Source organism: Chlorocebus sabaeus, chromosome 13 (genome assembly GCF_047675955.1).
Source record: "Chlorocebus sabaeus isolate Y175 chromosome 13, mChlSab1.0.hap1, whole genome shotgun sequence".
NCBI classification, from domain to species: Eukaryota; Metazoa; Chordata; class Mammalia; order Primates; family Cercopithecidae; genus Chlorocebus; species Chlorocebus sabaeus.
In genome coordinates, this window is record NC_132916.1 from 32,556,665 (window position 1) to 32,582,502 (window position 25,838).

The 25,838-nt window shown below is 41.6% G+C and overlaps 1 protein-coding gene across 9 annotated transcripts in view; it reads left to right on the top strand.

Annotated features, from left to right (window-relative positions):
• Window positions 1-25,838, top strand: part of AFG1L (AFG1 like ATPase) — a 247,255-nt gene that overhangs the window by 50,037 nt on the left and 171,380 nt on the right. For 7 of the 9 annotated variants that reach the window (XM_073022389.1, XM_073022390.1, XM_073022391.1 and 4 more), the window contains one exon: window positions 13,724-13,947. In XM_073022389.1, coding sequence (XP_072878490.1) covers window positions 13,750-13,947 — 198 coding nt within the window. In that variant the 5' untranslated portion in view covers window positions 13,724-13,749. Of the gene's footprint in view, window positions 1-1,344; window positions 1,409-9,538; window positions 9,713-13,723; window positions 13,948-25,838 lie in introns of all 9 variants that reach the window. The other 2 variants (XM_038001053.2, XM_073022394.1) reach the window with 2 other exon arrangements.

Below are 25,838 nucleotides of genomic sequence, written 5' to 3' on the forward strand. Positions count from 1 at the left end.
CTCGGCCTCCCAAAGTGCTGGGATTACAGGCTTGAGCCACCGCGCCCGGCCGATAATTAAGTTTTTAAGCCTAAATGCACCTTAGTTAAATTTTATGTTGGTAGTTTCATCCAACTTTTGTAGCACATCAACATCTTCTTGAATTGTGATCGTGACCCAGCATGATTTGCTTCCTAATTTGGTGTCATCTTCAGATTTGAAGACTAGGTCATTTACATCTTCATTTAGTGCTAAATATATTAATATTTTATACTTGGAGTTCAACAAAGTGTACATAAACCTAGTTATTATCAAAATTCTTAAGAGCCTGTTATGTAAAATATAAGGGCTTTTAGATGTGTATGAAAAGGAATTTCTTGGCCAGCGCGGTGGCTCACATCTGTAATCCCAGCACTTTGGGAGGCCGAGGTGGGCGGATCACGAGGTCAGGAGTTTGAGACCAGCCTGGCCAACACGGTGAAACCCTGTCTCTACTAAAAATACAAAAATTAGCCCGGTGTGGTGGCGAGCACCTGTAATCCCAGCTACTCAGGTGGCCGAGGCAGGAGAATCACTTGAAACCAGAAGGCGGAGGTTACAGTGAGTGGAGATTGTGCCACCATACTCCAGCCTCGATGAAAGAGTGAAACTCCTTCTCAAAAAAATAAAGGAAGGAAAAGGAATTTCTTCCCTCCAACACTTTGGCTTTGGGCTTTTCATAGAAAAAGCTCCTGCTGCTGATAGGCTTTAGAAGAGTGCCACTTATTAGTAGAGGCAGTTGACCTTAGTGTGTAGGCAGGGCCAAGCTCTAGCAAGGTTGAGGAGGATGGAGACCCAGGAGGAGTGGGTTGTTGGTTGCTCTAGAAGGCTTGAGTACCTCAAATATGACAGCCTGAAAGAGGTTTGTGTTTTGATTTTCTGTTACCTGCCTGTGACAAATGGGAGCACAGCCTTCGTTAGTTTATAGTATTATGGTTGTTTGAGTGAGAGGGAGATCCTGGTGTTTTGGGTCACTTAGCTTCAGATCCTGGCTTGGACATTCACTTAACTTTTTAAGGTATTTTGGTTTCTTCATGTATAAGGAATAATAAAGCCTAACTTGGGTTTTTCTGGAGAAGTAAGATAATATACAGAAAGTGCTATTTGTGCACTGGCTATACAGTAAGCACTTCTTTTTTTTTTTTTTTTTTTTTTTTTTTTTGGAGACAGGGCCTCTGTTGCCCGGACTGGAGTGCAGTGACACCATCTCAGTTCACTGCAGCCTCAACCTCCAGAGCTCAGGTGATCCTTCCACCCCAGCCTCCCAAGTCGCTGGGACTACAGGTGCATGCCACCATGCTCAATTAATTTTTGTATTTTTTTTAGAGATGGGGTTTCACCGTGTTGCCCAGGCTGGTCTTGAACTCCTGAGCTCAAGAGATCCACCCAAGTAGGTACTTACTAATGTTAGTTTTCTTTTTCTTTACCTTCCAGAATGTTGTCCCTCATGAATTTTCTTTAGTTTTTCTTTTTAAAATTTTGTATTTATTTTACTTTAAGACAGGATTTCACTCTGTCATCCAGGCTGAGTGCAATGATATGATCATGGCTCACTGTGGCCTTGACCTCCCAAGCTGAAGTGATCCTCACACTTCAGTCCCCCCCGAGTAGCTGGGACTATAGGTGCATGCCACCCCGCCCAGCTAATTTTTGAGTTTTTTGTAGAGACAGGGTCTTGTCATGTTGCCTAGGCTGGTCTCGAACTCCTGTACTCAAGTGATACTCCCTCCTTGGCCTCCTACAGTCATGAGCTACCACACTTAGCCAAAAGGATAGTTTTCTTTACTTTGGATACACCTTACATTTATATAGACATATGTCATTTTGTATGTTTTCAATTCTTTCCTTTAATCATGGGTGTTTTTGAGTTGGAAATTTTTTATGGAATGTTTCTAGCTCAACGCCACTTTACTAATAAGTTGTAAGTTTTCTGCACATTATACTACATCTTTATTGATTTTGAGTATGCAGTTGGAGATGAATTCTCAAAAAAATTGACCCCAAGTATTAAAATAACCTTAAGAATGAAGCAAAGCTTCATTATATGTATATATAATATATAATGTATATAGTTTTGTTTATATATATAGTTTATATATATTATATATAATATAGTTTATATATAATATATAGTTTATATATATAATAATATATATTATATATATATAATATATATATAGTTTTGTTTTGTTTTCTTGAGACCGAGTCTTGCTCTGTTACCCAGGCTGGAATGCAGTGGTATAATCTTGGCTCACTGCAATCTTCACTTCCGGGGTTCAAGTGATTCTCCTGCCTCAGTCCCCCAAGTAGCTGGGACTACAGGCATGCGCCACCATGCCCAACTAATTTTTGTATTTTTAGTAGAGACGGGGTTTCACCATGTTGGCCAGGCTGATCTTGAGCTCCTGACCTCAGACGATCTGCTTGCCCCAGCCTCCCAAAGTGTTGGTATTACAGGTGTGAGCCACCGTGCCCGGCCTAAAATATAATTTTAAAAAGAAAATGTTTACTTTCTGTTGAAAGATTCTGGTCCCTCATTTTCCCTAAGTTTCTAAAGAGTATCAAATATAGAGGCCAGGCAAGTGGCTCATGTCTGTGATCCCAGCACTTTGGGAGCCTGAGGCAGGAAGATCACTTGAGGCTAGAAGTTCAAGACCAGCTTGGGCAGTATAGTAAGACCCTGTGTCTACAAAAAAGTAAAAAAAATAAAAAATTACCCAGGCATGTAGTGCGTACCTGCAGTTCCAGCTACTGGGGAGACTGAGTTGAGAGAATCACTTGAGCCCAGGAGTTGAGCCCAGAAATTGAGGCTGCAGTGCTATGCTTCAGCCACTGCACTCTAGCCTGGACAACAGAGCGAGACCTTGTCTCTAAAATAAAGGAATAATGATAAAAAAGAATATCAATACAATAAAGATATTTTATCCAGTCCAACCTAAAGCACCAAAGAACACATAGGCCCTGTATTCCCTTTGCTATTATCACCCTAGCTATGTGGAAACAGTGTCAATACAATTAAGCTTTATGACATGTCAAGATTATGATTATCTTGCCTGTGTCAACAATGTTTCCCCTTATGTTCTTTTTTTGGTTGTGAGATAGAGTCTCGCTCTGTTGCCCAGGCTACAGTGCAGTGGTCGATCATAGATCATAGTTCACTGTGGCCTTGAACTCCTGTGCTCAAGTGATCCTCCCACCTCGGCTTCCTAAAGAGTTGGGATTACAGGTATGAGCCACTGCACCCAGCCTTCCTCTCATGTTCTTAAGATGCAGCAGTCCAGGTATCCTGATTTCACAGGTAGAAGTACAAAGGCAGGAAGGAGCGAGTCACCGACCTCCTTTTGAAGAGCATCGGGGAAGACTATGCCAGAAGGTAACTTCCCCATTAGGCATCATTGGCCAGGGTGGTGATCACACGCTCAGTCCACCATGGAGAAAAACATTATCATGATTTAGAGTTGAAACGGTGGAGTCAGGTGAGGAACCCGGAGGTTATTATCCCAGAGCCCACGGTCCTTCCACTACTATAACATCCTGCTTTCCTGCTGTACTGTGGGGCACAAATGCCACTTCCTGGCTTTGGGAACATGGACAAGTTACTTTGCCTCTCTGTGCCTCAGTTTCTTCATCTTTAAAGCAGGGATAATATTAGTACCTACCTCAAAGGGTAGTTGTGAAGATCAAATCAGTTAATGTACAGAAATTCCTTAGAAAAGTAACCTGGTACTTAGCAAATACTCAGTAAAGGTTAGCAATTGCTACTGTTATTAGCTACATGATCTCGGTTTGCTAACCTACAATGCTAACTCTCTGGTCCAAATCATAGACATTGCTTTCTGTCTCTCTTTCTTTTATTTATTTATTTTCTTTAAGACAGGGTCTCACTCTGTTCCCCAGGCTGGAGTGTAGTGACATAATCACGGCTCACTGCAGCCTTAACCTTCCTGGGCTCAAGTGATTCTCCCATCTCAGTCCCCTGTGTAGCTGGGACGACAGGTGTGCATCACCACACCTGGCTAAGTTTTGTATTTTTTGTAGAGACGGGGTTTCACCATGTTGCCCAGGCTGGTCCTGAACTCCTGGACTCAAGTGATCTGCCTGCTTCAGCCTCCCAAATTGCTATGATTACAGGCATGATCCACTGTGTCCAGACCGTAGATATCTCTTAACTATTTGAATAGTTTCCTAATTTCTACTGTCACGTAAAAAAATACATAGTAGTTTTATTGAAAATAATTCACAGCTGGGTGCGGTGGCTCATGCCTGTAATCCCAGCACTTTGGGATGCCAAGGCTGGTGGATGACCTGAGGTCAGGAGTTTGAGACCAGCCTGGCCAACATGGTGAAACCCCATCTCTACTAAAAATATGAAAAATTAGCCAGGCATAGCGGCAGGTGCCTGTAATCCCAGCTACTTAGGAGGCTGAGGAGGAAAATTGCTTGAACCCAGAAGGTGGAGGCTGCAGTGAGCTGAGATCGCTCCATTGTACTCTAGTCTGGGCAATAAGGGTGGAACTCCATCTCAAAAAAAGAAAAAACAAAAGAAAATAATTCACATACTATATAACTCACACATTCTGCTTCCACTTTGCATTCCTAATCTTATTTTCTAAAGCAATCTTTTATCAATCTTTATTATCTTCAATAATATCTTGTACCCTGATCTAAACCTTCTTCTGCTTCTTTTTTTTTTTTTTAGAGACAGAGTCTCTGTAGCCCAGGCTGGAGTGCAGTGGCACGATTTCAGCTTACTGCAACCTCCGCCTCCCAGGTTCAAGCAATTCTCCTGCCTCAGCCTCCCGAGTAGCTGGGATTACACGCACACGCCGCCACGCCTGGCTCATTTTTTTTGTATTTTAGTAGAAACGGGATTTCACCGTGTTGCCCAGGCTGCTGTTGAACTCCTAGCTCAGGCCATCTGCCCGCCTCCGCCTCCCAAAGTGCTGGGATTACAGGCGTGAGCCATCGCGCCCAGCCTCTTCTGCTTAGAGGGGTTAATTAAAAAAAAAAGGAAATTAAAAAAACCCAACACAATAGAAAAACTTTCTCCTTGTTCTTAATCCTACTTAAAATCCTGCATTACTTACCATGGCTTTTAAGGCCCTACATCATTTAGTGCTTGTACTTTTTTTTTTGAGACAGAGTCTTGCTCTATTGCCCAGGCTGGAGTGCAGTGGGGGTGATCTTGGCTCATGCAAACTTTGCCTCCTGGGTTCAAGTGATTCTCGTGCCGCAGCCACGTGAGTAGATGGGATTACAGGCATGCACCAGCATGCCCAGCTACTTTTTGTATTTTTAGTAGAGATGGGGTTTCACTGTGTTGGCCAGGCTGGCCTCAAGTGATCCACCCTCCTCAAGTGATCTGCCCGCCTCGAACTCCTGGCCTCAAGTGATCCGCCGGTCTTAGCCTCCCAAAGTATTGGAATTACAGGTGTGAGCCACTGTGCTGGGCCTCTTATTGTCCTTTCCAACCTCTTCTTGTAGCACATAGTCTACTTTGCTTATTTACGTCAACCATATAAACTTCCTTTCTCTTCCCTCAAAAATATGAAGCTCATTTCCATTTCCACTTTTCCTCATGTATAAACTTAGGCTGGGATGTTCTCCTTGATATTTCTCATGGGTGACTCCTTTTGGCATTCAGGTGTCAACTTAATGTGTTTTTCACAGAAAGGCTTTTTCCTGATAATCTGTAGGAGTCTCTGGTCATTCCCTAGCACAGTGCTTCTCAACCTTTAATGTGCATGTAAAACACCTAAGTATTTTGTTGAAAATGCAAATTTTGATTCAGAGGGCTGGGGTAGGGCCTCAGATTCTGTATGCCTGCCTTCCTTCCTTGTTCTCTTTTCTTTTCTTTCTTTTTTGTCGCTTTTTTTTAGAAATAGGGGCTTCCTCTGTTGCCCAGGCTCAGTGCAGTATTATAATCATAGCTCACTGTAACCTCAAACTCCTGGTCTCAAGTGATCAGCCTCCCAAAGTGCTGGGATTACAGGCATGAGCCACTGTGCCCAATCCAACAGTTCTTTTATATATTTATTTATTTATTTATTTATTTTGAGACAGAGTTTCCCTCTGTCACCCAGGCTAGAGTGCAGTGGCACGATCTCAGCTGGGACTACAGGCGCCCGCTACCGTGCCTGGGTAATTTTTTGTATTTTTAATAGAGATGGGGTTTCACCATGTTAGCCAGGATGGTCTCGATCTCCTGACCTCGTGATCCACCTGCCTTGGCCTCTCAAAGTGCTGGGATTACAGGCGTGAGCCACTGTGCCCAGCCAACAGTTCTTTTTTAAAGAGTGGTTCTTGGGCTGGATGTGGTAGCTCATGCCTGTAATTCCAGATCTTTGGGAGGCCAAGGCGGAAGGATCATTTGAGTCCAGGAGTTCAAGACCAGCCTGGGCAACATAGGGAGAACCCCTCTCTATAAAAAATGAAACATGAGCCAGGCATGGTGGTGTGTGCCTGTAGTCCCAGCTACTCAGGAGGGTGGAGTGGAAGGATAGCTTGAGCCTGGAAGGTTGAGGCTGCAGTGAGCCGTGATCATGCCACTGCATTCCAGCATGGGCCACAGAATGAGAGACCCTGTTGCCAAAAAAAAATTATAAAACATTGGTTCTTATCTTGTTTAAAAATCGGAAAGTTGTATATTTAGAGGACTTGCCTCAGATTAAACATACTCACACATAATTTTCTTTTATAGAACTCATAATTTAATTGACAAATAATTATATATATTTGTGGGGTACATTGTGATGTTTTAACAGATGTATATGTTCTAGAAAGATTAAATCCAGTTAATAACATTCATCACCTCAACTCCTTATCATGTTTGTGATGAGACCGTTTAAAATCCATTATTAATTTTGAAATATACAATATACAATTTTCTTTTAATTTCAAGAGGCTTCCAGACACCTACCTTCCCTTAAGTCTGTCATGGACGCTAACTCAGACCTCGTTAAGAAGAAAAGCCCTATATTTATTATATAACAATTCTTATAAGGGTATCAGTGACAATTTGGATTGCCTCTTCTTTTTGGATTGTGCCATTAAGAAGAGCATGATTATGAATTTGTAGTTACCTGACGGGTTCTTTCTGTTTACTGTACAGACAAAAATCAATCCCCTGAGACTGTGGCATTCCAGTAGAGAAAAGAGTTTAACTGATGCAAGGCAGTCCCACACAGGAGAACTGGAGTTATCCCTCAAATCAGTCTTTCTGCAGGCTTGGAGCTGAGGGTTTTTATGGACAGTTTCATGGGCAGGGGGCTAGGGAATGACACTGTTGATTGGTTGGGGATGAAATAATAGGGGTGTGGAAATTGATCCTCATGCGCTGAGTCCAACTCTGTGTGGGACAACAGTTGAGTCATGAGTCCAGGTGGGGTCAGTCTGAAAGACATTTCAGCAAAACCAATCTTAGGTTCTATAACAGTGATGTTATTTGTAGAAGCAGTTGGAGAAGTCACAAATCTTGTGACCTCTGGTCACATGACCCCTGAGCAGTAAGGGAGCATAGAAACTTGGCCTACATTTTAGCAGAGTTCAGGCTCCTCCCATAATTTTATTCTCGTGGGCTTTCATTAGTCTTACAAAGGTGGCTTTTGGTTTTTGAGAAAGGTGGGGTTAGCTTAAGGGAGGGAGCAATAATATTGTGGTCATTATTTTAAAGTTAAACTATAAACTAAATTCCTCCTAAAGTTAGCTTGGCCTGTGCCCAGGAATGATCAAGCAGAGCTTGGAGGTCAGAAGCAAGGTGGAGTCGACTATGTCAGATTTCTCTTACTGTCATAATTTTGTAAAGACAGTTTCAGTTTATTATATGTTATTTGTTTAATGAAGTAAGATTAGTTAAAGGGAGCATATTAGCATAAACTTGGGACTCCACAGCTTCAGGAGAATTTTATTTGTTCCAAACTTATATTTTAAGGTGAAAATGGAAAAATGGAAAGAAATCACTTCTTTTCTTGCAGATGGCATTCCCATAAACATGGTGGATGTCTCTAAAACCCTCTAGACTTTCTGTAACATGTGTGGCATGTGGCAAGCAGCAACCTCACGACAAGATCAGGATAAGAAGGGCAAGGATTCTCTGTGTGCCCAAGGAAAGTGGCATTATGACAGGAAGCAGAGTGGCTATCATTATCATAGGCAGACTAAGCTGATTTTCCAGAAAAAGGCTAAAACACAAAGAAGACTGTGCTGAGACTTGAATGCGTTGAGCCCAACTGCAGATCTAAGAGAATGCTGGCCATAAGAGACGAAAGCATTTTGAACTGGGAAGAGATAAGAGAAAGAGCCAAGGTTGGTCTAGTTTCTAAGTATCATCTTTTGTTGTATTATGCAGATAATACAATCTTGAGGTTACGTTTACTTAAAAAAATTGGAGAAAATGAAAGTAATTACAACTATACACAAAGCCTGAGGAAACTCATTTTTTCCCTGGGGAAAGTAAAACTAAATAGGAATAATTTTTACAGTATCAAGGAAGTTTTAATAGGTTATTCAGATGTAGGACACAAGATACTGATTAAATCTTTTGGCAAGTGGGCTGTGGAATATAGTAGGATCTTCCTGAAACTTAGTTTAGGAGAATATAGTGAAATAAGGTACAAAATTGAAGTATTCGAAAGAATAGCACAGACTTTTTGGGTTCCTAAAATCTTTCATTTACGTTTGTAGATTAGTGTGTGGAACTTCCGAATGGCATTTTCCCACTGTCCATTTGGAGTACAATAAGACAAATTAATACAAATCAAAATAATATGGCAGCAGCATCACATAATTTGTGTACACTGATGTAGTAACAGATTTAATTTAGTGCAGCTTTTGAGAAGTCTTTTGTATTTCAATTTATACAGCTGCTATCCAGGGCTAAGCTGGCCAATCTGTCAGCCTTGAGTGTCTTGCCTGACTGATTCTCTTTTTATCTCTGCTGATTAGCTGAATTTATGCCTCATCTTCACTGTACCTTGGTTTTCTTTTCTGAAAACTGGGAATGAAGTCTATGCTATTAAATCAAGATGTTAGGCTAGTGAAAATAAAATAAATACTTTAAGCCTCTCCAAAGGCAGATGCCAAGAGAAACAGTGTATTTTGCCCACAATACTGATATTTCCTATGAATAACTTTTAAACAATTTTTAGTTAATTAATTAATTAATTAAGACAGGGTCTTGCTCTGTCACCCAGGCAGGAGTGCAGTGGCATGATTGCTACTCACTGCAGCCTCAACCTCCCAGGCTTAAGTTATCCTCCCACCTTAGCCCTCCGAGTAGCAGTAGTTCCTAGTAGTAGTAATCCCTATAGGACTACAGGCATATACCATCATGCCTGGCTAATTATTTTTTATTTTTTATTTTTGTAAAGATAGAGGTTTCACTATGTTTTCCAGGCTGGTCTCGAGCTCCTGGGCTCAGGTGATCTTTTCACCTCAGCCTCCCAAAGTGCTGGGATTACAGGCGTGAGCCACTGTGCCTGGCCAAAACAATTTTTATTTATCTTATTTTTATTTTTTTTAGAGATGAGGTCTTGCTATGCTGCCAAGGCTGGAGTGCAGTGGCCATTCACAGGCATGATCATGGTGCTCTACAGCCTCCAACTTTTGGTTAAAGGGATCCTCCTGCCTCAGCCTCCCAAGTAGCTGGGACTACAGATGTGCAGCACTCCACCCAGCCTCAACTTTTAAAAATTAGGTATTATTTATTTATTTATTTTGAGACATAAGTAAATATGCTCTGTGGATGGTAGTCTCAGGCCTGTTGTGTTAACCCTTTTCTGCACATTATTTGTACTAAATATCATCCTCTAAAGTGAGGCTGTTGGGAAATAGGGTGGTGTGAGTATGTGAATGAGGGGAATCTGAAGAGGGTGGGACTTTGTGCCCACCTTCCCACTTTTCTCTTTAATAAACAGGATTCTATGGAACATTTTTTATGTAAAAACTGTATGGCTATTAAAATAAAGTTTAAAGACCGCTCCTTTAAACAATGAGATGAATTTCAAGCCAAAGATTGATAAAATCACATTTGGATTTTAGTAAGATCAGCCCTAGAGTTGGTGGAAGATATTTTACAGATCGTGGTAGTGGTAAATTTGGCACAGTGGTGGCGATCAGAGTCATACATCAGTACGTGGAGGCTATGCATTGATTTGACCTAAAATAGTGGGATATCTTGAAGGGAGTGGCCCGGAGGTCAAAGCTGGATTAAAAGATTTTCTGATTTGCAATTGGTTAAGGAAACGAAGCTTTGTCTAAAACTTTGGGGTCAACAGAAAAGAATGTTAGCTCTGGCTCATGAGCATAGCCTCCTTCAGGCCCCTCAGGAAGAAATTTAGAACAAAGAACAGTGGTCAGAATTCAGTCCTCAGTTCCCCCTTATCTGAGGTCTGTGTGCCAGTGGATCTGTTTGGTAGGGGTTGTAGTTTCTGAAAAACAACTCAGTGACATATACTAAGATGTTATCTTTATGGAGAACATCTCTAACTTCCTTGGCCATTATTTTGAGTTCCTATTATCTTCTTATCAAGTGGCTCATTTACTTCTCAAGGCTAGCTAGGTGTCTGGAATTTCCCTTGAAGGAATTCCAGATTTTTCTTTTCCACATTGGGGGGGCATGGCAGGCCCTAAGAGAGACCCTGCTTCCTTTAAAGGGCTCAAGCTGGGGTGGTAGGATGAGGAAGGAGAGAAGGGAATAAATTAGAGAGTATTTCACATACAAAATTGAGTAGCATCGATGATTGATTGGCTGAGAACCTGGTTGAGGAGTGGAGAACAGGATTGTGGGAAGGAGAGGAATGTATCAGTACTCACTCTGAAGTTTCTTACTTGGTTGACTCCAGAAATCTAAAAGAGGGGGTAGAGAAGAGTGTTTTTCTCTTGTGAGATTCTCAAATCCTGTAACACTAACTGGGTATTCAACAGTTCAATTTGATTCTGACACTCTTTTTTTGGAGTGAGCATCAGATCCCACAAGTAAAAGGGCTCAGTCCCACAGAATACCCCCATTTCACATGCCAGCTGCAAATGGAGTGCACAGGCTACAAACATATCTACCTGGCAACTACAAATTTGGGAATTCCCATAACCTTCCTCCCCTTTAGATTTGATAATTTGCTAGAATAGCTCACAGAACTCAGGGGAAAATTTTGCTTATGCTTACTGGTTTGTGATAAAGGATACAACTCAGGGAGCCCAATAGAAGAGATGCCTACGGGGATACCTAGAGGTTGAACGCACCTAGATGCATTCACCAACCCAGAAGCTCTCCAAGTCTCCTTGAGTGTTTACAGAGCCAATCTCTAGCCCCACCTTCTTGGGGTCAGTGCATGGGGCTGCAAGTTCCAACCTTCTACCCACTTGGTCCTTCCGGCTACCAGCCTCACCCTAGAGTCACCTCCTTAACATAAACTCAGGTGTGATGCAATGAAAAACAGAAAACACTCCTATTATTCAGGAAATTCCAAGGGTTTTAGGAACTCCGTGCCGAGGAACAGGGACAAAGATCAAATATATTTCTTATTATGTCACACTGGCAAATATCTCAAATTGCCGGGAACATTTAGGAACTCTCAACCTGCATCTCTAGCTTCAACATTGAACCCAAACCTTATCCCGGTGCTGTGAGGCCCAGTGTTCCAGGATGCCCTTAGATTCTCTTTTACAGGCCTTAAGCACCTGTATCAGTTAGGGTACAACTTAGGCTTCTGTAACAGAGACCCCAATTATACACTACTTTAAAAGCAAGATAGAGGTTCATTACTCACTTTTTATTTCTTTTGGAGAGAGAGTCTCACTCTGTTGCCCGGGCTGGAGTGCAGTGGTGTACGTCATAGCTCACTGCAGCCTCAAACTCCTAGGGTTAAGCTGTCCTCCCACCTCAGCCTCCCCAAGTAGCTGGGACTACAGGCACATGCTAATTGTAAGCCTGGCTAATGAAAAAAAATTTTTTTTTTTTAAATTTCTTATTTTTAGTGGAGATGAGGTCCCACTATGTTGCCCAGGCTGGTCTCGATCTCCTGAGCTCAAGTGATCTGCCCGTCTAAACCTCCCAAAGTGCTGGGATTACAGGTGTGAGCCACTGTGCCTGGCCAGAAGTTGATTATTCTTTTACATAAAAATCCAGGTAGGCAATCCAGAGCTGGTTTGGCAGCTCAGCATTGTTGGAGAACCAGGCTTTGTGCATCTTGTTGCTCTGCTTTATTCAACATTCTGTGTGCATCTCATTGCCTCTTCCAGCTGCAGTCATTACACTTTCACTCCAGTTAGAGAGAGGGGAGGAAAAGGGAGCCAGGAGGATAGGCCCTTTTCCTTTAATGGGGTATATCAGAACTACACACGTTTCTACTCATATCCCATTGTTAGAACCTGCTCACATGGCCATACCTGACTGCAAGAGAGGCTAGGAGATGTAATATGTATTTGGGCAGCCATGCATCCAGCTAAAACTTCTATTTAGAAAGGGGGAACAAATAATGGAAGACAGCCGTCCCTATCTCCAACATTCATAGTATATTTAAGGACTTTTCCCCCTCTTTTGGGGGAAAACATGGACCTAACATTGTGATTGTTAATTCTTTTCACTAAAGTAATTTTTATGTTACTGTGATAAAGGAAACACAATGTTCAATGAAATGAATAAAATGCTGGCAGAGTACCTTTGGGAACTCTTGTTCTGAAAAATATGCCAGGTTGCTGCTGTTTATTGTTGCTTCTAAACAGTAGAGAAGGAGTTAGCTGCTCATTAAACCTGCCCCAGATAAGGAATGGAATTATGGTTGGATGTCGCCACAATCATTTCTCTCCCAGGAGAGGCTAAAAATAGGATCAGAACACCACCCTGCTTTGAAGCAGACACTCTTGCTGTGTCTCAACTCCATGTCCAACTCCCTAAAGGTTATGGAAAACAGAAAAATATCTTAGAAGCAGAGGGCTGAAATCGATGTGGTAATATCTGAATGTTGTGTTGTCTTTGGGTAGAGAATTAAGGAGCAGTGGAAAACCCTTGGGACTAATCTTGATGTCTCTGCCTTGGTGCTTAAGAACCAGAATTAGGGCTAAGTCAAAGAAAGGCGACTCTCTTGCTTTGGGAAGGAGATGAGGAGCACCAGTGGCTCTTTTAGTGGACTGGAAGCAAAGCAGAAGCTGTAGTAGGAATAGGCCTTCTGGAAGAGAGGTTACAATTATAGTTTATGGGTTTGGGGTTTATTCCCTTTTGTTAAAACAATTAGAAATATATTCATTGTTTAATTTTTTTTTTTTTTTTTGAGACCGAGTGTCACTCTGTCACCCAGTTTGGAGTACAGTGGCACAATCTCTGCTCACTTCAACCACTGCTTCCCAGGTTCAGGCAATTCTCGTGCCTCAGCCCCCGAAGTAGCTGGGATTACAAGCATGCCCCACCACACCTGGCTAATTTTTGTATTTTTAGTAGAGATTGGGTTTCAACATTTGGTTAGGTTGGTCTTGAACTCCTGACCTCAAGTGATCCACCTGCCCTGGTCTCCCAAAGTGCTGGGATTACAGGCGTGAGCCACCATGCCTGGCTGAAAATGTATTTTATATTATTTTTATCAAAATGACATTTACAAAAACTGCTCAAATAGATGTAACTAGTTAAAAGTTTGAATTTGACCCTTATGAAACATGTAGAGCACTGTGAAATGTATTTAAGAAAGTCTAAAATTTTATATGTTTTTGTTTATAGCCTATACAGTTCAGACATCTGAGAGCATGGCCCCAACTGCCACTTCAGAGACTTATTTGAAAGCTTTGGCCGTTTGCCATGGACCTCTGGACCACTATGATTTTCTGATCAAAGCTCATGAGCTAAAGGATGATGAACATCAAAGAAGAGTCATACAGTGTTTGCAGAACTTACACGAGGACCTTAAAGGATATAATATAGAGGCAGAAGGCCTTTTTTCAAAGGTGAGGCTTGTGTGATATGAAAGATTAAACAGTTAAAAGTGTAAGCATTTTCTAAAATGGATGCAATGCAGTAGGGCACAATCATGAAACGACTTGAAAAATTTCTACCAGTTTCTTTACACAAATTCTGTTGGATCCCCATTCCTAGCCTTTTGATGTTCCATAGCTTTCCTTTGCCTTCAGGGATTTGAATAGCTTCATATTTAAGTATTTTAAAAATGCAGTCCAGTCTAGATAAAAACTTCTATGGAAATCAAAGCTTTCCCTTTCCTCTAGCTCAGGTCTCATCCAGGGATCAGCGTGGAAAAGGAGGAGTGATGTGTTCTTTCCCTTTTCTTCCTCCTTCTTTCTCTGTTTGCCTGACATCTCTAGGGTCAGAATGAGAAGAATGAAAGATTAGAGTGAAACAGCAGTCATAAGCGACCAGTTATGTATGGTAGATGCTGACATGCCAGCTCTTTGTTGAGGGTCTTATTGGTGGGTTCTTCAAGACTCCCATGGGGACTTCCACACTTCTCCAATCTTTGACTAACCTCTTATGACTCTGGGGAAGCAACTTAAACCCCGCATTCTTCTGACACCACCTTGCCCTTGCCCTTAGGCTTCTTGGGTGGGGTCCTTTCAGGACAATTTTTTTTTTTTTTTTTGAGACAGAGTCTCACTCTGTCGCCCAGGCAGGAGTGCAGTGGCATTATATCTTGGCTCACAGCAACCTTTGCCTCCTGGGTTCAGGTGATCCTCCCGCCTCAGCCTCCCAAGTAACTGGGTTATAGGCATGCACCACCACACTTGGCTAATTTTTATATTTTTAGTAGAGACGGGATTTCACCATGTTGGCCAGGCTGGTCTTGAACTCCTCACCTCAAGTGATCCACCTGTCTCGGCCTCCCAAAGTGCTGGGATTATAAGTGTGAGCCACTGTGCCTGACCTGGAACATTTCTTGTTGGGTCATCTTTTATGGTGTCTGTGCAGGTACAGGAAGCATAACATCTTCCTTCTCTACTCCTTGCTGTATGGGCAGCCTCATTCAGCCTCCTGTCCTCAGACTTTTGCAAGCAAGAAGCAGGCACTAATTTCTGTCTTTGTCATGCATACCCCTTCCTCCTGGGGATGTATATCAAGTTCTCCCAAGAACTCTTCCACACCCTGCTCTGCAGCTGCTTGCACATTTTCTTACCTAGGCAAGCATCCAGCTGGGGAGAGCCATGTCCATCTCAATTTATATTCAATCCTTATCTCTTTGGATGCTTCTCTTGGGAACCCCTCGTATTTGTTACGAGATATCTGAAGGGAACACCACGGCACCCTACCCAGCTAACAACTTTATACCTTGATCCTTCTCTTCAGTTTCACTTTGGTTTTAGGGCTGTTTTGCCTTTTGTTGTTGTTGTTGTTGTTTTAAACCTAATTCCTGCATGGATGTGACTAGTGTGTCTATTTATTTATTTATTTATTTATTTATTTATTTATTTATTTATAGATGGATTCTTGCTCTGTTGCCCAGGCTAGAGTGCAGTGGTGTGATCTTGGCTCACTGCAACCTCCACCTCCCAGGTTCAAGCAATCCTCCTGTTTCAGCCTCCTGAGTAGCTGGAGTTACAGGCACGCACCACCACGCCCAGCTAATTTTTGTATTTTTAGTAGAGATGGGGTTTCACCATGTTCGTCGGGCTGGTCTCGAACTCCTGACTTCAGGTGATCCGCCCATCTTGGCCTCCCAAAGTGCGGAATTACAGGCATAAGCCACCGCGCCTGACCTATTTATTTATTTGAGACAGAGTGTTACTCTGTCGCCCAGGCTGAAGTGCAGTGGTGTGATCTTGGCTCACTGTAGCCTCCACCTCCTAGGTTCAAATGATTCTCCTGTCTCCCAAGTAGCTGGGATTATAGGCGCCTGCCACCATGCCTGACTAATTTTTGTATTTTTAGCAGAGACGGGGTTTTGCCATACTGGCTGAGCTGGTCTTAAACTCCTGATCTCAAGTGATCCCCCTGCTTCGGCCTCCCAAAGTGCTGGAATTACAGATATGAGCCACTCTGCCTGGCCTATTTATTTTTGGAGATACTGCCTCATTCTATCACCCAAGTGGAGTGCAGTAGCACGATCATAGCTCACTAGTAGCCCTGAAGTCCTGGGCCCAAATGATTCTCCTCCCTCAGCCCCCTGAGTAGGCTAGGCTAGAGCTACAAGCATGCACCACCATACTCCACTAGTTTTTAAATTTTTTGTAGAGACAGGATCTCACTATGTTGCCAGGTTGGTCTCAAACTCCTGACTTCAGATGATATGCCCACCTACTAAAAATACAAAAATTAGCCAGGCGTGGTGGCAGGTGCCTGTAATCCCAGCTGCTCAGGAGGCTGAGGCAGGAGAATCACTGGAATCTAGGAGGCGGAGGTTGCAGTGAGCCAAGATCACTCCAGCCTGGGTGACAGAGAGAGATTCCATCTCAAAAAAAAAAAAAAAAAAAAAGAATAAGGGCCAGGTGTGGTGGCTGAACCTATAATCCTAGCACTTTGGGAGGCCAAGGTGGAAGGATAGCTCGAGGCCAGAAGTTTGAGATCAGCCTGGACAATATAGGGAGACCCTGTCTCTACAATACAAATAAAAACCAAACAAACAAAAATGAGTGAAAGTAATTTTACTTTTTAATAAAGCTCCTGAGAGTATAATTAGTTTATTTTTATGTAAAGAAAATGTCTTCCCATTGTGTTAACACTATTAGTTGAAAGAAATAGAGATTCATTTAGATTGCAGAAAGAAATGGAGATTTAGAATGAGATTATATAAGAACGTAGCAATGAAAGGCACCTCCATGACACAGCTAGGCCTTACAGTGCTCTGCCATTCATATCATTCATTGTCTTGGTTCACTTGGGCTGCTATAACAAAATACCATAAACTGGGTAGCTTATAAACAACAGAAAAAGGTTTCTTGTAGTTCTGGGTGCTGGGAAGGCCAAGATCAAAGTGCTGGCAAATTCAGTGTCTGGTGAGGGCCTGCTTAACTATTCATGGACAGCTGTCTTTTCACTGTGTCCTCACATGGCTGAAGGGACAAATGAGCTCCGTCAGGCCTCTTTTGTAAGGGCACTAATCCAACTGAGGAGGGCTCTGCTCTCATGACCTCATCACCTTCCAAAGGTCCTACCTCCTAAGAGCCTCACTTTGGGGGTGAGAACTTCAGCATATGAATTTTGGGGCAATGCAAACATTGAGACCACAGCACCCACTTACTTTTTTGTTCTTTTTCTCTCATGTCTGCTTCAACTTCTACCAACTTCTTAATTCTCTCTATGTGTCTGTAGTTTAAATTCCTGAGTAAGGATCTCATAGGTCAACCAATGACTTCATCCCTGTTCGGGTAGAGCTTTCGCACTGGGTTTCTTAGAGGCTGTTAACCAGTGTAAAGATTGACTTACCTATGTTCCCATGTAGGGCTGCTCCTGTGAGCATGGCAGTTGCTCTCAGAAGTGGACTGTGAGTGTGGTGGGCACCATGAGTGATCAGTCTAGCACAATGGTTGTAGGTAATAATGATGAATTATTTGTTTTGATGACCAACCTCTTTTTCTCATATTTCTCAAAGTTTATAGGTGAGTAAAGAACCAAAAAGTTTGAAAAATATAGACTGCTTATGTACTGCATATCTAGTTATATGTGATATATAGGGATATATTTGCATAGAGTATATGAACTATAACATATAAAACTATGTAATTATATAGTTTGTGATACAGGTGGGCATCCAATTAAAGTAACAGTTTAGTTATGTGGCCTAGCCAGGAAACAACATGTACTCAACTGGATATTTTGGTTATCTGAGATTTGAATTGCTTTCCTGAATTTTGTATCTTGCTCCCTTTCTAGTCCTCTTCCTTTTGGAAATATATTTCTCTTTTTTTCGTTTTGTTTTTGAGACAGGGTCTCACTCCGTTGCCTAGCTGGAATGCAGTGGTGCAATCATGACTCACTGCAGCCTCAACCTCCCGGGCTCCAGCAAGCCTCAAACCTCAGCCTCCCCAGTAACTGGGATCACAGGTGTGTGCCACCACACCCAGCTAATTTTTTTGTTTTTTGTTTTTTGTTTTTTGTTTTTTGTTTTAATAGAGACAGGGTTTTGCCATGTTGTCCAGGCTGGTCTTGAACACCTGAGCTCAAGCAATCTGTCTGCCCCAGCCTCCTGGAAATATATTCCTTTTATCCCTCCTCCCTACTCTGTAGCATCCCTAGGGCTCATCTTACAGTGGTTGGTGAACTCCCATCCAATCACAAGTATCCTGTAATTATTAACTTATTTGGTTGCCGATTCAACAACAGTGGTTTTTAAAAAAATCATTGGCTCTTCTTAGGGGTATTTTCCCATACATCCACCTTTGATATCTGAGTTGGCTATGATGGGCCAGCTAGTGAATAACCCTGGTTTTATTGGGTAGTTAAAATCTAATGTAAATGGAAGATTTGATATGGCAGGTAGAGTTTCAAATGTGTCTAATGAAAGCTCCTATTTGTTAAATCCTAGTGCATGTGAATAAATGTTTAGTAGGTAGAGAAACATATTTTTCTAATAGTATTTGTCTTATAGCCTCCCTCCCTCCCTTCCTTCTGAGACGGGGTCTTGCCATGTTGCCCAGGCTGGTATTGATCTTCTGAGTTCAAGCAGTCCTCCCATCTTGGCCTCACAAAATGCTGGGATTACAGGCATGAGCCATTGCTCTTGGCCCTTATAGTTTCCTAAACCCACTAAATCTTTATTTTAAATAAATATTTTATTTATCAATTTAAAAATTTTTAAATAAACAGTTTTATTTTTTATTTATTTTTTGAGACCGAGTCTCGCTGTGTCACCCAGGCTGGAGTTCAATGGTGCGATCTTGGCTCACTGCAACCTCTGCCTCCTGGGTTCAAGTGATTCTCCTGTCTCAGCCTCCCGAGTAGCTGGGATTACAGGTGCCCACCACCATGCCTGGCTTATTTTTGCATTTTTAGTAGAGACGGGGTTTCACCATGTTGGCCAGACTGGTCTCAAACTCCTGACCTCAAGTGATCCACCCGCCTTGGCCTCCCAAAGTGCTGGGATTACAGGTGTAAGCCACTGCGCCTGGCCCCACTAAATCTTTAAAATACTGAAAGAGATCCAAACATCTAGCATAATTTGAAGAAAAGTATATAAAACTTTAGTTTTTGAAGAGAATAAAAATGACACAGACCTATTTTTTTCTAAAAACAAACACTGATATGCCAATTATCAGAAAAGGAAACTTTGGGCTATTAGATTTTCCAGTGATGGAAAAACTTTATTTGGAGAGTTCTTTATTCTGGTGCTATGGTTTGAATATTTGTGTCTTTCAGAACTCATGTTGACATTTAATCCCCAGTGTGGCAGTATTGAAAGGTGAATCCTTTCAGAGGTGACTGAGTCATGAGGGCTCTGCTGTCATGAATGGATTAGTCCATTCGTGGAGTAATGGGTTAATGGATTAATGGATTATCATGGGAGTGGGACTGGTGGCTTTATAAGGGGAAGAGAGTCTTGAGCTAGCACACTCAGCCCCCTCACCATGTGATGCCCCTGTGTCGTCTGGGGCTCTGCAGAGAGTCTTTACCAGCAAGAAGGCCCTCACTAGGTGGGGTCCCTCAGACATGGACTTCTCAGCCTCTATCACTGTAAGAAATAAATTCCTTTCTTTCTTTTTTTTTTTTTTTTGAAATTGTGTCTCACTCTGTTGCCAGGCTGGAGTGCAGTGGTGCGATCTCAGCTCACTGCATCCTTCCCGGGTTCAAGCCATTCTCCTGCCTCAGTTTTCTGAGTAGCTGGGTGTGCCACTACACCCAGCTAATTTTTGTATTTTTAGTAGAGACTGGGTTTCACCACTTTGGCCAGGCTGGTCTCGAACTCCTGTGCCATGTGATCTGCCTGCCTAGGCCTCCCAAAGTGTTGGGATTACAAGTGTGAGCCACTGTGCCTGGCCCATAAATTCGTTTTCTTTATAAATTACTTAGTTTCTGAGTAAAACTCTGACTTTGGACTGTAAACCTTTGCCTTGGGTATGAAATCTTGGCATTGTTGAAAGAATAGTGGAAACTGTAAGGGACAAGTTTCACCACAGTCTTCTCTCTCTGATAGGCCATCCAAACAGCTAAGGAGAAGACAGATCACTCAAGAACTTAAGTTGTTTGTTAGCTACAGCATTTCTGCTGCTGTGGTACACATTCAACCATTTTGAGGAAAGCTAAGCAGCGCTGACTGCCCATTTTCCTGAACTTTAAATAACAAATACTATTTCTCAAGATCTTCATTTTATCATTAAATTCAACTAATTACTACTTGTTTAAAAATAAATAAATTTCAGAATATCTGAAACTCAGTTTCTGTTATAAGTGACAGAAAATGAACTAAGACATGTGCTAAGTAGGATTTATGATTTTATGAACTTTGAATTTTGTTTTTAATACAGTTGTTTAAACTTCATTATAGGCTGGGTATGGTGGCTCTTGCCTGTAATTCCGGCATTTTGAGAGGCTGACATGGGAGGATTGCTTGAGGCCAGGAGTTTGAGCCAGCCTGGCCAACATAGGGAGGCCCCATCTCTACAAAAAAAAAAGAATTAGCTAGGCATGGTGGTACATGCCTGTGGTCTACCTAATTGGGAGACTGAGGTGGGAGGATCACTTGAGCCCAGGAGGTTGAGGCTGCAGTAAGCCGAGATCGTGCTACTGCACTCCAGACTGGGCGACAGAGAGAGACTGTCTCAAAAAACAAAACAAAACAAAACGCAAATAGATTTCATTATGGTGCAGTTATTTTTTTCCCCTCTTTGTACTCCTAAGAAACTTTCTGTAAGTCTATGCTATAATATTAAAATAAAGTATACCTTCTTCATAAGATACCAAATTTATTAACGAAGGTGAAAAAATTGGTGACAAACTACCAGGCTGCTTTCACCTACCTATGTAATAATGTTTTCTCTAATAAATTAACATTTGAAGATGTTATGAGCGGATGACCATGCCATATGAGCAACAAACTATGAAGAATGAGCATTTATATAAACACTTTACTTTTGTTATTGAGTAAAATTTACAACCAGGTTAATCTGACACATTTAATGTATGCATAATTGTTATTGTGCTGTGAGGTAATTAGGCATAAATGGTAAGTAGTTCATGTAAATCACTATAATTAGAATTACTTTTACACAGCCAAATCAAGCATTTCCAGAGTCAGGGAGGGAGAGAATTAAATAGAATATGGAGCTACTCTGAAAATCTGTGTTTCCATTAATCAGGGGTCTATAGGCAGCCAGGTTTTTTCATCTCTTAGGAGGAGACATTGTAGCCCAAGAGACCTGAGAATTGGGAGCCACAGAACTCCTTTCCTTTTTCTCCTGCCCTCTACCAGATAATTTTCAGTTTTGCCCTAATGAGAACTTATTTCCAACTCCCTTTTATATCCTACCGCCTTTTATTTGGATACCCCCTCCTCACCCTTCCAAGAACAATGCATGAGGCAGATGGAAAAGAACTCAATTCTATCATTGCACTCAGAGCAGCCACAGGCAATACATAAATAACTATATTCCAATAAATCTTTATTTACAAAAACAAGTGTCATGCTGGATTTAGCCCATGGCCGTAATTTGCTGGCCCTTGCTCTAGATGACTGCTACCTGACTAGATAGGAGGGCTGGTAGATGATTACCTAGTCTAACTTTCCAGTTTAATATTCCATTACTGTATTGTATCCCTGCCTCTATTCAACAGGAACTATTCACTGTTCCATTAAATAGACAAACAAATAGAACAAAATAGAAAGTTCAAAATATACATGGAAACTTGATATATGATTGAGTTGACATTGTGAATCAGTAGGAAAATGATCGTCTATTCACTAAATTAGCATGGGATCATTGGTTATCTATGTGAAGATTAAAATAAAATTAGGTACTTACCTCTAGAAATAAATGCCCCAAATTTAAAGTGAAACTTCAGAACTTCTTGAAGAAAATATAGAGGAATAACTTTATGAACTTGGGAAAAGGAATAATTTCTTTTCTTTTTTTCGAGATAGAGTTTTGCTCTGTTGCCCAGGCTGGAGTGGAGGGGTGTAGTCGTGGCTCACTGCAGCCTTGGCCTCCCGGGCTCAACCAATCCTCTTAGCTTATCCTCCCCAGTAGCTGGGACTACATGTGCATACCACCACGCCTGGCTCATTTTTTGTATTTTGTAGAGACGTGGTCTCACCATGTTGCCCAGGCTGATCTAAACTCCTGGCCTCAAGCAATTCACCTGCCTCAGCCTTCCAAAGTGCTGGTGTTACAGACTGAGCCATCCTGCCCAGCCAGAAGAATTTCTTATACAAGATATGAAAGTCCAATATATGTATTCATGTTGTCCTGTAAATTGAAAAAAAATTAAAAAGTCCAGCTTATAAAGGTAAACACCAATACATTTGACTATGTTAAAATTTAAAACTTCTAGTTAACAAAAGGTACCATAGAAAAAGTGAAAAGGTAGACAACAGACTGGGAGAAAAGATTTTTCATAAAAAATAATTGACTACTGGCTGGGCATGGTGGCTCACGCCTGTAATCCCAGCACTTTGGGAGGCCGAGGTGGGTGGATCACCTGAGGTCAGGAGTTCGAGACCAACCTGGCCAACATGGTGAAAGCCTGTCTCAACTAAAATTACAAAAATTAGCCAGGCATGGTGGTGGGTGCCTGTAATTCCAGTTACTTGAAAGGCTGAGGCATGAGAATCACTTGAACTCGGGAGGCGGAGGTTGCAGTGAGGTGATATCTGCCACTGCACTCCGGCCTGGGTGACACAGCGAGACTCCATCTCAAAAAAAAATTGATTATGAATCATTCTCTAGAATATGTAAAGAACCCTGACCCGGTGCAATGGCTCACGCCTGTAATCTCAACAGTATGAGAGGCTGAGGGTTGGGAGGATTGCTGCAGGCCAGGAGTTTGAAACCAGCCTGAGCAACATAGCAAGACCTCATCTCTGCAAATAATAATAATAATATATAAACAACTTCTACCATGTAATAGAAAAACAAACAACCCAGTAGAAAAATAGACAAAGGAGAGTATTATTTTTTTTTTTTTCAGAAATAACTAGAAGATGCCACAAGACTGGGTAAACAAATCAGAATGTATTTATAAAGTGGAATGTTGCTTAGCATGGGGATGATAAACTATACATTCAGGTAGTTAATACTGAGGAGGAAGGGGACAAGGAAGGCTTCAACTATAATTAATGCTTTATTACTTGAATTTTGAAATAAATGTCAACATAGAAAGATTTGATAAAGCTGGAGGGTGGGTAACGTGCTGTTCCTTGGAGTCTTCAATTTTGCCTCTTTGTAATATTCCATTGTGAAAATATTTTACATGTGATTGTGAGATATTTCAACAGGTTAGATTTTTTTTTTTTTTTTTTTTGAGACAGAGTCTTGATCTGTCACACAGGCTGGAGTTCAGTGGTGTGATCTCGGCTCGCTACAACCTCCGCCTCCTGCGTTCAAGCAATTCTCATGCCTCAGCCTCCCGTGTAGGTAGGACTACAGGCCACCACGCCCGGCTAATTTTTGTATTTTTAGTAGATACTGTGTTTCACCATGTTGGCCAGGCTGGTCTCAAACTCTTGGCCTCAAGTAATTGCCCACCTCAGCCTCCCAAAGTGCTGGGATTACAGGTGTGAGCCACTGTGCCTGGCAGGGTTAGTTGATTTTTTTTTTTCATTTTGAAAAAATAACAACTTTTCTTGAAAATAAAATTTTAGAGTCTACTAGTTCAGCCTTTCCTTCTTACAAATAGACTGAGGGGCTGGGTGTGGTGGGTCATGCCTGTAATCCCAGCACTTTGGGAAGTTGAGGCGGGTGGATCACTTGAGCCCAGGAGTTTGAGATGAGCCTGGGCATCATGGCAAGACTTCATCTCTAAAAAATAAAAATTTAAAAATTTAAAAATCCAAATAGACTGTGGAAGGGGAATTATTGGCACAGTTCTCAGAAAGGCGTATGAAATATGTTTATAAGAGGGTTTTCGCAATGCAATGTTTTCCTCTTTCTGAAATTTCATAAACTGAATACATATAAATCTGATCACACTCTTCTCCTGCTTAAGGCTTTCAGCCCCCTCCGGATAAAATACAAACTCAGCATGTTCTTCAAGGTTCTTGAGAGCCTAGTCCCTGCCTTTTGCCAATCTCCTCTGCCGTTGTTCTCTGCTGGCAATATAAGCCCCAGCTATGATGACCTGCTTGAAGATCCTTGGATGAGGCTGAGACCTTATTTTGTCTCTGGGTCTTTGCTAAAGCTGCCCATCCCCATCCTTTTGTTATGGCTCATCTCACATTGCCTGCTGGTGACCACATGCTTCTCTGGTAGATATTGTCTGTCTGTCTTTCTTTCTTTCTTTCTTTCTTTCTTTCTTTCTTTCTTTCTTTCTTTCTTTCTTTTCTTTTCTTTCTTTCTTTTCTTTCTTTTCTTTCTTTTCTTTCTTTCTTTCTTTCTTTTCTTTCTTTTCTTTCTTTCTTTCTTTCTTTCTTTCTTTCTTTCTTTCTTTCTTTCTTTCTTTCTCTCTCTCTCTCTCTCTCTCTCTCTCTCTCTTTCTTTCTTTCTTTCTTTCTTTTTTTTCTTTTCTTTCTTTTTGAGATGGAGTCTTACTCTGTCACCCAGGCTGGAGTGCAGTGGCATGATCTCAGCTCGTGGCAACCTCTGCCTCCCAAGTTAAAGTGATTTTCATGCCTCAGCTTCTGAAGCAGCTGGGATTACAGGCATTTGCCACAATGCCTGGCTAATTTTTAGTAGAGATGAGCCAGGCTGGTCTTGAACTCCGGACCTGAAGTGATCTTCCTACCTTGGTCTCCAAAAGTGCTGGGATTACTGCCCCTGGCCGGTTTTTCTTTTCTTGGTCTTCTGGGCCTGAAGAATCCCAGCCCACTGCCTAGCACAAAGTAGGTGCTCAATACTCAGTTCATGTTTGTGGAACGAATGAAACATGAATGAATAACAAAGCCATCACTAAAGAGTCACAGAGCCTATCTGTGTGTCTGTGTGAGAGGGTAGGTGTCTCCATTGAGTGCCTGTATCCACATATGTCTCTGTGAATGTGTCCTGTTCTCATTCCCTCCTTAACATCAGTTCTTAGCTAACCCTGAAGATGCCTGGAAGGACAGTTTATTTTCTCAGATTCAGAACAACAGCAGCATTCAAAACAAGGGATGTTTTCCACATCTTTCTTTTGCTGAAGCCCAGATTGGCTTGAGAATAATGCTCGTATCTCAGTAGTGGACTGAATTAGTAGTGGACTGGAGTAGACCAGACCTAGCAGAGCTTCACCTAAGCTAGGCCAAAAGCAGAATATCAGGTAGGAGCAAAGTGAACATGGAAGGATTTGCCAGAAAACTAGCCCGCCGTCATTTGTCTCCCAGTGGTGCATGTAGGAACTTATAAATGTTTGTGATTTGAATGCATGAGACATCAAAAAGTCATTTGCATCTTTAAATTGTGTTATAATCAGAAATTGAGCCATTTCTTACACTAGTAGTTTTAGAGTTTTAAGCACACCCCCATCTTATTTAGATACTTAAATAGGCTTAATTATGCTAGTAAACTGAGCAAGTTGATGTATTATACTTTAGGTTGCTGAGATTCTTTTGCAAATCAGCTAAAGACATTTCAAAAACCATTTTCATTTAAAGAGAATTTATGGGTGCTAATATATAGTTCAGTTTTTTAGTTTTTAAAGATCTTCTTAGAAACCTGAAATGATCTACTTTTATCAAAAAGTGGTCCATGTTGAGAATGCTATAATGCCAGTTTTTAAAAGATGTAATTATGCTCAGCATTCCAGCTGGAATCATTGTTTCTGATTCTAT